The sequence below is a fragment of the Solanum stenotomum genome, unplaced genomic scaffold (genome assembly GCF_019186545.1).
Source record: "Solanum stenotomum isolate F172 unplaced genomic scaffold, ASM1918654v1 scaffold28435, whole genome shotgun sequence".
Lineage (NCBI taxonomy): Eukaryota > Viridiplantae > Streptophyta > Magnoliopsida > Solanales > Solanaceae > Solanum > Solanum stenotomum.
In genome coordinates, this window is record NW_026029989.1 from 22,099 (window position 1) to 34,131 (window position 12,033).

Below are 12,033 nucleotides of genomic sequence, written 5' to 3' on the forward strand. Positions count from 1 at the left end.
TTTTTTTTACTTCTATTATTTTAATTTCTTTTTATTTTTATTGCACGTCATTTTTTAATTAGATTTGATAGATTATATTTTTGTCAAACATTTAATAATTTATGATATTTTATTTATATATTACTATTCTTTTTATCAAACATGCATTTCACAATATTCGTAGAAATTTCATACTTTTAGTTGTTACGATCAATTCAATTGAAATATATTAATTTGAAAAAATATAAATCAATTATTTTTTCATAATATTAGTTACAACAAATATGTTTATTAATTAATATATTTCAAAAAAGAATATATATTGTAAATATTTAATTTAATGTCATTTATAGAATTTCTTATTTGTCTAGTATAAATTTTAAATGATTAATTTTTATTTTTAAAATTTATTATAATTTTATGGTTGCAATTGTGCATCCAAACAGAACACGTGTAATTACACTGCGGTTTCTAAACATGACATGTGTAATTACATTGTAGCAATCAAACAAGTAGTGTAATTACTAGGTTGGTAATTACAATCCTAATAATTACGCCAATTTCAATTACCTAATGGCTTTCTAAACAGACCCTTAATTAGACATTAAGTTCAAACCTAAAAATTGTCATATTGTTTTAAAACAAATTAAAATGAGAAAAAACGACAAGAAGAAGAAGAAAGAAAGACGGTAGGAACTTCGATGAAGTGTCATGTGTTGTTTTAGTTTAAGTGGGTACACTTGTCTTCATTATTTCTTTCATACTTGTCTCTCTCTCTCTGCTCATCTGGGTCCCTTTAGTTTCTCTGCCAGCAACCGTCTCTTCTATATTTTTTAAATTTTTTTTTAAATGTAGCGGAGAACGGTACAAATTATCCCTGAATTTTTGTTTAACGATTAGTTTTATCCTTCGTTATATTACGTGATTGTCAATGATTTTACCACCCATATCCTTCAGGATGGAAAACCCATGTTTTTTTTCTCGTTTGAATTTAGCTACAACACATTTTTAGTACTTGATTTGATATCAACTATATATTCATTTACCATTAATTGGGGTTCATAGATAGTGACGGAGCTAGACAAAGGGTATCCCCAAGTAGCATAATAAAAGTTCTTTTAAAAAAGTAGAACTAGTGAGATTCAAACAGATCAGCACTTACTCATTCTAAAGAGGTGAAATCATTGGGCTATAACAGTTTGTTATGTTAAGGATGTCTAAAATATGTTATTTAATCATTTCGTGTATCTTTTTACTTGTATATATGATATTTTTTTTTGATGATTTGGACACCCTACTACCATGTGGCTACGCTACTGTTCATAGATAACAAATTTAGTGCCCTATAATTTTCAGATCGAAAGAAAGAAGAAAAAAAAGGAGAAAAGAAGGAGAGGAGAGGGGAGGATGGCGCCATGGTGTGGTTGTACTTTTTTATATTTATTAAATATGTAAATTCAAAGATTGAAGAATTTATATCTGAAATCAAACTAAGCATTAGTTAGTGATTTGACAGTTGTACTTCAAATCAAGTCAAACAGATTGAAATAGATAGAGTAAACATTTTTGTTCAAACCTATGAACAATTTTATTTGGCAATAACAAAAGTACTCCCTCTAGTCCATATTAAACAAATTATTGAGACAGTTCAAAATAATTGAATTATTTAAAGTCTATTAGAATTGTTGAAGCATTTTTTTTATAGTTATCCTTCATTTAATGAGCTTCTTATCTACTTTATATTTTTTCGAAGAAAAGTTTAAGAATAATCACAAGGATAGTAATAAAAAATAGTCTTTAATTTATGTCTTTAAATATTTTTCATAAAAAATACAGCATATTTTCACAATTCACTTAATATGAATTTGAGAAAATATTTACGGTCCATATAATCTCCTAATTAATAGAGTAGAAAAGTTGCATAAGTTGGGTACACCTAAAGTAATTGAGCTAAACTAAGTAGCATAGAAGAAAAATTACTAGGAATTAATGTGAATTAACAAGTAACAAACCAGAATAATCCTATTGATATTTAAAATTCTTATTTGTACCAAGTAAATTATAACATAGGAAATAATATATATATTATTTAAAAATTATATATAAAATGTATACAATAATTAATAACTTAAAATAATTTTTTTTCAAAGGGATAAGCTTGCGGAGAAGAAAGCTCAATCCTCATCCCTCTCCCAAAGGAAAAAAAACAAAAGAGAGCATACCCTCAACACACATATACTTAAAAGAGATAAGGGGAGCCTTTTTTTTCTTCTATCTAATTGTAACTGAAGAGAAATGGAATTTCCCATCCTTGTCTTCTTCATCTCACTATTTTTCACTTGGCTCTTCATCAAACTAACTAAATCCACGAAGAAGCTGCTACCACCTGGTCCTACTGGCCTTCCAATAATCGGCTCACTCCTCCAACTCGGCTCAAAACCCAACCAATCACTAGCCGAGCTAGCCAAAATCCACGGCCCTCTCATGACTCTAAAACTCGGCTCGATCACCACCGTTATAGCTTCCTCCCCCGAAACAGCCAAAGAAATCCTCCAAAAACATGACAAAACGTTATCGGCCCGCGCGGTTCCCGATGCAATCACATCCCAACCTAATCCAGAAGCCACGTTGGCATGGGTTCAGTCCGACAACATGTGGAGGAACAAAAGAAGAATATTGAACACGCAAATGTTCACTAATCAAAAACTCGATTCGCTACAAGAGCTACGCCACAAAAAAGCTGAACAACTTGTGTGTCATATTCGAAAACTATGTGAAAATGACTCTTCCGTGGACGTAGGACGCGTGGCGTTTGCGACCATGCTGAATTTAGTGTCGCGCACTATTTTCTCGATTGATTTGGTAGATCCGGAATCTGACATGGCTCAAGAGTTTAAGGATTTGGTTTGGACAATCAATGAATATGCTGGTAAGCCTAATTTGTCTGATTATTTTCCGGTTCTAAAGTGGTTAGATTTGCAAGGGGTGAGGCGTCATGTAAGACCAGCGTACATAAGGTTGCATCACATATTTGATCAACTTATTGAGAAGAGATTAGATGATAGAGCGTCTAGTCGGAAGATGAAGGTAGCTGGAGATTTTTTGGATGTACTACTTGATCAATGTGAAGATAAAGGGTCCGGATTTGATCGCAAAACTATCAAGCCAATTATCGTCGTAAGTGTTTGTTACAGATAATTAAAATTCTTTATAAGAAAGATTCATATATTTAAATATGAGAATACAAAATATACATAAAGAAATAACCCAACAAATTCACTCATAATACAAGGAGGTTCACATAAGTGATAATGTATCACTTGTGTCCCACAAATTCTCCCCTAGAGACAAAAATCTCAAACCCCTATGATTACATTGTGAATGTTGATTCTATTTATGGAGTCCTAAACATTTTCCTATGAGAAAAAAAGATTAGTCAAATATGAAGACTTTATGTTTTCCTTTTAAAAAAATGAAAACCTATTTACGACACTTACTACATCTGTGTGCTATTGACAGGATTTATTCGTTGCTGGAAGTGATACATCGGCCATAACAACAGAATGGGCAATGGCGGAACTTCTTCGAAAACCTGAAGAACTCAACAAAGTACGACAAGAAATAATCCAACAAATTGGCACAGAAAGGGCAGTTAAAGAATCAGACATGGATAAACTCCCATACCTTCAAGCAGTTGTAAAAGAAACCATGAGACTTCATCCAGCAGCTCCATTACTCTTACCTCACAAAGCCCCACACGACGTACAAGTGTTGGGCTTTACCGTGCCCAAGGACAGTCAGATTTTCGTGAATGCTTGGGCTATTGGAAGAGACCCCAAGTATTGGGAAAAGCCACTAGAGTTTCTGCCTGAAAGATTCATGGAATCTAGTGTGGATTACAAAGGAAGGGACTTTGAGTATATACCATTTGGCGCGGGTAGGAGGATTTGTCCAGGAATGCCGTTGGCTATAAGAATGGTAAATTTGATGTTGGCTTCGATGATTCAACCATTTAATTGGAAGTTACCAGATGGAATGGCGCGGGAGGAATTGGACATGGAGGAACAGTTTGGAGTTACCTTAAAGAAGGCTATTCCTCTTGTTGCAATTCCTTGTATGAAAGAAAATAAGGTTATATTTTAAGTCTTTATTATGTTTTATGAGTTTCGTTAGAAGTATATTTATGTAAAAAGTAACAAAATTTTAATGCACTACAAGCTCATGTATCAACATTTTTATGGCTACTCATTTGTTAAGAAGGGGGTGTGATTTGCTTAATTTTGTTGAAGATTTTTTTATTGTTAACTTGCTTCAGTTTTTCTAAAATGAGAAAAATAAGAATATTGTCTGAAAATTTTATCAGGATCTTTTGGGGCCAGAATGACTCTGGATCTGACTTCTTGTTGGGCTTTATCAGGGATATTTTCGGTGAAACCTAGGTAATTAATCATTTTTTTTAAAGAGGAAATTTCAATTTTTCAATTTGCTATTTAGAATGAATATACCTCATTGCGCTTCATATATATCTTTGTGATTACACAAATGACTCATATATACTATATTTTCGGCTAACAAGTGTGAAACAATTGATTTTGAATTATTATTTAGACTTTTCCATTAAAATAGAATTCATATTAGGGTATAATTTTTACCCTTCTTGAAAAGTTCATGGTAATTTTGATCCCTTCATTTTTATTTTATTTTTTTAATTTGACTTAACATGAAATTTAAGTAAATAAAGAAGATTTTTGAATTTATTGTTTTAATTAATTAAGAATATGTAGAATGTTAAAATATTTTTAAATCTTATGGTCTTAAATATGTTAGAAAAATGAAATTTAAAAATTATCAAAAAGAAAAGAAATATTCGTAACCAATTTATAGTTAATTAGGTAATCGTTTTCAAGCCAGAAAAAATTGAAAACGGGAGTACTATGTTTGACATTTGAACATTTGGAAAAATTGTAATCTATATTCTCATTCAGTGTCCCTTGAATAAGAGTATTCACAGTGGGGTATTCTCATCTTAGTCGTCTTTTAAACTCTTTTCTACTTATTTTATTTTAAATATTTATAATTTTATTTTTTAAAAACTTTATAACTATACAAATATTAAACAAAAAATTTTGACACTACACTAAATATAATTTTAATTAATTAATGATAATAACTTAATTGCACCTAAATATGTTCTTTTAGTGGCAATAACACTCTTTATAAATGTTTTTAAAGCCTTTAGCAAGGATCCAATGACAATTAACTAATTAATGCTAGTAAAGTCTTTATCACTCTTTGTTAATATGCATATATGTTGCCGCTAAAAATTATTTTTATGATAGCCGGAGAGCATAAGTAAACATAAAATCAAGTTTGCTGATGCAAAAAAACAAATTTCTCTTTGGATAGAACAATCAAGTAGACAAGGGCAATGTCCAAAAGTTCCTTATTAATTTAAAGTTTCTTGTTTCCAATTTTTTTTAAAAACAAATGAGCCAAACATTACATAAATACACTTGTCACAAATCACAATCACAATCACATTAATAAGGTAAAGAAAAACAATTGCAAATTAAATCAGGAATAAATTAAAAGAAAATTATTTTACTTCCATACTAGGAACTGCAACAAGAGGAACAGCTTTCCTTAAGCTAACTCCAAATTGTTCCTCCATGTTCAATTTCTCCGGATCCATTCCATCAGGTAACTTCCAATTAAATGGTTGAATAATAGAAGCCAACATCAAATTCACCATTCTTATAGCCAGTGGAATTCCAGGACAAATCCTCCTTCCCGCGCCAAATGGAATAAACTCAAAATCCCTACCTTTATAATCCACGTTAGATTCTATGAATCTTTGAGGCAGAAACTCTAGTGCCCTTTCCCATGACTTTGGATCTCTTCCAATTGCCCATGCATTCACGAAAACTTGACTGTCCTTAGGCACGTTGAAGCCTAATACTTGTACGTCGTTTTGGGCTTTGTGTGGTAAGAGTAAAGAAACTGCTGGATGAAGTCTCATGGTTTCTTTTACGACTGCTTGAAGATATGGGAGTTTGTCCATGTCTGATTCTTTAACTGCTCTTTCTAGCCCTATTTCTTCGATTATTTCTTGTCGTACTTTGTTGAGTTCTTCAGGTTTTCGAAGAAGTTCTGCCATTGCCCATTCTGTTGTTATGGCTGATGTATCACTTCCGGCAATGAATAAATCCTGTCATGCCACAAACGATATTAACTGTTTCAATTATTAGTTATTTCTGAAGAATAATTGATGTATTTCAAAATAATTAATTTTATACTTTTTGTTTTAATGTCACAAGTACTATTCATAATTGGTTTATGAGTATTTGATTCAAATTATATAAATTTAGTATATATCCTTGGAAAGAAATAAGCTTACTATAATAATTTGTTCCATTCCCAAAGTACCACTAGTTAGATAATATAAAATCATTTGATTAATCTGGAATTCTAATTAGATTGCAACTTGCATTTCTTAATTATTTATTCTTAATATATCATAATTTACTTTCCATTTTTCAGGCAGTTGGGAAGCAGTTTGACCCCTACTCCTGTTGTTTCTGTATTTTCTTTAGTGATTCGTAAAAATGACACACCTAATCTATCTAAAATATAAGTGCACCTGCTAACCATCGTGGAACCTAGGGCCGGCTGCTCTCTTCTCTTCTGCGAACTATGTCGCCTTGAAGTAAATTCATGATAGCTGCATCCTCTCCCCAGCCTATGGTTGTGGGAGAGCCAAACACTAGTTCTAATCCAGAAGCAACTTATGCCGCACGTTTAAATTTAATCCAAATCGGACAAAACTTGAAAAAACACAAAGTTGAAATCTATAGATATCATTCATGGAGAACCTTCAATTACATTCACAGAGGAAGAGATAAATCAATACACTATGGAAGAAGGTCTACATCAAGCTCTAGTACTATTCAAGTTTTCACACGATCCAATTAATATGCAAGATGTACCAAAGTTGTTGCCTATACAACTAGGAACTCAAGGTCGCTGCCTTGTTGGATGGCTTGCGCATCGACATATTTTGGTGAGATTCAATAGATATGATGATTATGTATTAGTTGTGGCTAAAACTATTCAGTACCTTTTGTATAATGGTTTACAAAAGCAATTTAGAGAATTTCCATGGACAATTGGCTTCAATCCGAAAGAAGAGACATCAAGAGCTTTTGTTTGGATATCTTTTCCAAACTTGCCGCCAGAGCTTTTTGCAAAACAATCCTTAATTATTGTCAATTGCCTCGGCTGCTGGTAAGCCAATAGTTGTTGATAAAGCCACTCAAGATAAGTCGAGACCTAGCACGGCTCGAGTTAAAGTCGAACTTGATTTACTAGCGAATTTGCCACATCGAATGAGAATTCAATATGTCGGCGAGAAAACAGGAAAAAGTGTGGAGCAATTTCAGAAGTTTAATTTGCCGTTTTATTGCAACTATTGTAAGCACCAAGGCCACAACGAAAGTGAATGTCGACTATTATTGGGAAATAATGCAGGAAGAAACCAAGAAGAAGCATCGAAAGTAGGATCTGAGATTAAAAAATATCATGGTGATGCTCGGGAGATATTAGATGAAAAGAGGGCTGGAAATAAATACCTAGTGGTTGATAAAAGTGGTGTCCACGATCAGGTAGTTGAGCCACGAAATTTGGAGTGTCAAACTAAAGAACATTCTGGACAGCTCTTAGGCAGAGCAGTTGCGCACGAATCGACTTCAGGGGATCAAAGTTTAACCACTCGAAAAACTTTGGTCCTAGAGTCGCAAGTTGATTTTGGGCAGCAATTAAATAGCAACACTGTTGATGATGCGAGACTTGGCATTATAGATACCGTAGAAAAAAGCATTAATAACGAAAGTGGAAAAAATGGTTTTCTGCAAATTGATTCTAAGATTGTTGATGATGTCCATTCATCAGGGCATAAAGTTGGAGCTACTGAAACATTGAAGAAAAAATTGAATGAAAATCAACTTTCTTTGACTACAAATCCCACTCTAGCTCACATTGATGATGAGGGCCAAAATAATGCAGCTACAATAGTGGCGTCGACGATAGATGATGAGCAGCAACTAAATGGAACCAGAGGTGACGTGGGGCTTTTTGAAAAATCAGGACATCCTTTGGTAGTTAGCGCAACCGTTGAGTTGGCATTAGATCCCAAAAGTGCGAAGGTAGTGGCAGATGGAGTGAAGCATGATGCTCGGGGTGTTGAAAGTGTTGAATGCTTGGTTGACAACATGTCGCAGCAGGTCAACAATGCCAATAAAAAATTTGAAAGTGATATCGGAACTAATTCAATCGCCTTGATGAATGCCAAGAGTACAGGTAAAGGAGTGGAACTGGTACATGAATCTAATTGGATTGTGGTGACAAAGAAAAAATCTTCAAGTATTATAATTGGTTCGCCTATTCGTAACACAGTGCAACCGGTTGTAGATAGTCAAACTATGAATTCAGGTACTCGAGAAATTGTTCCAAAGGAGATCTTGTGTTTTAACACTTTTGATGCTCTTACGAATAATATTGTGCATGAGATTAATTTATTTCAAGTTAACTTTACAAATGAATTAGTTATTTCTAAGGAACAATAGGGTATAACAAGTACTCCGAGGTGGGTAGATATAGCAGATGAAGAGGAAGAACAAGTCAATTCCCCTCCTATGCAAAAGAAATTTGGCCCAACAACCCCTGCTTTTGTGTCTAGTGGTGCCAAGTTAGTAACTTCCCGACAAGGTTTGCCATCATCAACAAATGTTGTTGCAATCTTAAGTGATCATTTAGTGAGTTCTAATAATAAAAAATTGGTTTCTCTTACACCTATTAACATTAACAAACAACTACAATTTGGTGTTAGTAGTACTTTGTCCCCAAATAAATTTGCTAATCTAGATGATGAGGACATCTGTGAGGAAGGTGAGGAAGAGGAAGAGGAAATGTTGGATTATTGTTTTGCAATTGCAGCTAGGAGTGCTGATATTTCTCCTAGGCAACAACAAAACGAAGCATGGAAGAAAACATAGTTGGGATGATAAAGTGAATGAGGAGTTTGTTCTAAGGCACCTACCGATACGACTGGCGAAACAGAATCATATGATAGTGTCAACAACTTTAACAAGATCCAATACAACCAAGAAGTGATGAACTATCAAGTGTTATTGGATAGATTTGAAGAAGAAGACAAGAGAAACATACTTCAAGTTCCTTTAGAAGGCCAATTTATCTTTTTTAGTTCATACATTTGTAAAAGAAAGTTTGAGGTTCATAACTCAACTTTCTCCTTGACTTTTATGATTTTTTATTACTTAAGAATCCCCACTTGTAATATCATCATAGAGTGTATTATAAACTTTATGATGATCATAGAATATTTAGTGCTCTCTAGCTCGTATTTTCTTCATGGTTATTAATTGGTAGATGATAGGTATCTCATTAGGATTGATAAGGTAAGGCCTAGCCTCTCCTACTTGTACTTATTCCTATTGAGAATTTTTTATGTTTATTATTAATAAAAATCCACTAGACCACTGTCTAGTGGTATAAATTTGCTCAAAAAAAAAGAAATATATATATATAAGCACCATAATAATAAAAAAGCATATAATATATTCAGTTGAAAATGCTTCCTAATCCTCTAGTAGATAACTTAATTTTGACTGAAGTGCATTATTTGATTTTTTTATAACATAAATATCAAAAAATAAATTTATTTTAATTTTTTTTTTAAATATAAAATATTTAGTTATATCGAACTAATATTAGTTTACGTCTCCCATATTCTTGCCTATAAATTTTCCCCTGGACACACCTGACGCCACCGTACGGAGAGATAATTTCACTTGATATGAGTAAAAGAGAGAATTAACAAATATTTAATCCTTCAACACTAATTATTTACAAATGCTTAATACTTTGTACTACTATTTATTTAAAACTTACCTATTGGAAGTCTTTTTCATTTCTTAAGTTTTGCGTCCAATCAATTCACTACTGTATGATGATAACTTGCTTTCAAGACCAAGAAAAGTATGTTTTCTTTATAACCACATTTAGTCTAGATATTTTATATCTGTTACATTAATGCTAACGTTTGGTACGGGTTATTCCAAATATTTTTGATAAGTAATATTTTTGGTGAAGTTTTAATATGCACAAGTATAATCTTAACAAATTTCAGATAATTATAAGTTTCAAAACGTCTTTCTTAAATTGCATTACGTATTAATATTTTCCTCTCGCCTCTCAAAATCAACCCAAAAATAACCAATTTCTTTTTTATATTTACAAAAACTCAAAATCCAAAGTTAATGAGAAAAAAAATCTTTTCTATATGTCAAAGTTAGCTGATGAGAGATGCTGATATTCATGAAAAATTAATCAAGATGTGCATAAACTGACTTGTTATTAAAAATTTAAATGAAAGAAATACTTACCACCATAAGAGGCTTGATGGTTGTACCAAATCCAGACCCATCATCTTCACATTGATCAAGAAGTATATCCAAAAAATCCCCTTTTTTCTTCATCCCTTCAGCTCTAGCTTCTACTCTCTTCTCAATATTTTCTTCAAATATCTCATGCAACCTTAAATACGCTGGCCTTATACGCCTCCGTACTCCTTGCAAATCTAACCACTTTAAAATCGGAAAAAAATCAGATAGATTCGGTACCCCAGCATCTTCCATAATCGTCCATACCAATTCCTTAAACTCATGAGCCTTTTTAAATTCCGGATCCACCATATCGATCGAAAAAATCGTGTTCGATATTAAATTCAACGTGGTCGCGAAGGCGACCCGTCCAATATCAACAGCCGAACCACTCTCACACTGGCTCCTTATATGGCTCACTAGCTGTTCCGCCTTTTGGTGACGAAGTTCTTGAAGCAAATCAAGCCGTTGATTATTAAACATTTGCGTACTGAGAAACCTTCTCTTTTTTTTCCACATGTGATCGCCGTTAACCCATGCCAACGTGGCTTCAGGGTTCGGCTGAGCAGCTACGGCTACAGGGACGATACGAGCTGAGAAAGTTTCGTCGTGTTTGTGGAGAATCTCTTTGGCTACTTCGGATGATGAGACTACTATGGTGGTGAGTGAGCCGAGCTGTAGAGTCATGAGAGGGCCATGTTTTTTGGCTAGCTCGGCTAGTGATTGGTTAGGTTTTGTACCTAGTTTTAAGAGTGAGCCGATTATTGGGAGACCAGTAGGACCTGGTGGTAGTTTTTTGGATTTAGAATTGATATATGGCTTGATGATGAACAAGAAAAATGAGATAAAGATAATAAAAAGAATGAGGAGTTCCATATTTTTGCTAAGCTTGGGACGTGATATGCAAAAGAATGATGTATGTACACTCTATATAGTGTAGACTTAGCTAATGATTGAGGGTAGTTAGGAAATTTTATCATGTTTAAATATTTGCACTTGTGGAAACTTTCACTCATTAACTTTTTATTTTTTCTAAGTATAATATAATTGGTTTGATTTGGTTATTTTGCGGTTATTATTTAGTAAAATCAAAATCAAACCAAATAGTATCGGTTATCAAAATTTAAAATCAAGCTTAACCAAATCAATCAAATATAGGTTTTTTAAATCGGTTTGGTTCGGATTGCGGTTCGTTTTGATTTTTAAACCATAACCATGAACAGTCCTATCTCTATCTCAGTTTTAATCGCATTTTTCAGGTATATTGAGAGTTGAAAAACTTTTGTATTGCAATTTTTTCAAATTTTATTTTATTAAATTATTAATTATTGTGATTTATTATATTTTTTTTATGTTGTTTCATAAATGTTATTTTAAAAAAAATAAATAAATTAAAGCTTCTACATTCATATTCACTGTCAAAAGTAGAAAACTTAACTCTTTAATATTTGAACTATGTTATATCTATAAATTGGGATATATAAAATAGGGAAAAGGGTCAAAAATGCCCTTAAACTATGTGAAAGGAACAAAAATGCCCTTCGTTTATAGTTTGGCTCAAAAACACCCTTAGCGTTAATACTTTGGTTCAAAAATG

The 12,033-nt window shown here is 32.8% G+C and overlaps 2 protein-coding genes across 2 annotated transcripts; one reads left to right on the forward strand and one right to left on the reverse strand.

Annotated features, from left to right (window-relative positions):
* Positions 1 to 2,216: 2,216 nt before the first annotated feature.
* On the forward strand, positions 2,217 to 4,257 carry LOC125851662 (geraniol 8-hydroxylase-like). The gene is made up of 2 exons (XM_049531432.1): positions 2,217 to 3,156; positions 3,499 to 4,257. Exons 1-2 carry the CDS (start codon positions 2,275 to 2,277, stop codon positions 4,120 to 4,122), a joined length of 1,506 nt encoding a protein of 501 aa, XP_049387389.1. The 5' UTR covers positions 2,217 to 2,274; the 3' UTR covers positions 4,123 to 4,257.
* Positions 4,258 to 5,415: 1,158 nt separating this feature from the next.
* Positions 5,416 to 11,327, reverse strand: LOC125851661 (geraniol 8-hydroxylase-like). The gene is made up of 2 exons (XM_049531431.1): positions 10,440 to 11,327; positions 5,416 to 6,187 (listed from the first exon to the last, which is right to left on the reverse strand). The coding sequence occupies exons 1-2, from the start codon at positions 11,310 to 11,312 to the stop codon at positions 5,576 to 5,578; spliced, it is 1,485 nt and encodes a 494-aa protein (XP_049387388.1). The 5' UTR covers positions 11,313 to 11,327; the 3' UTR covers positions 5,416 to 5,575.
* Positions 11,328 to 12,033: the final 706 nt, after the last annotated feature.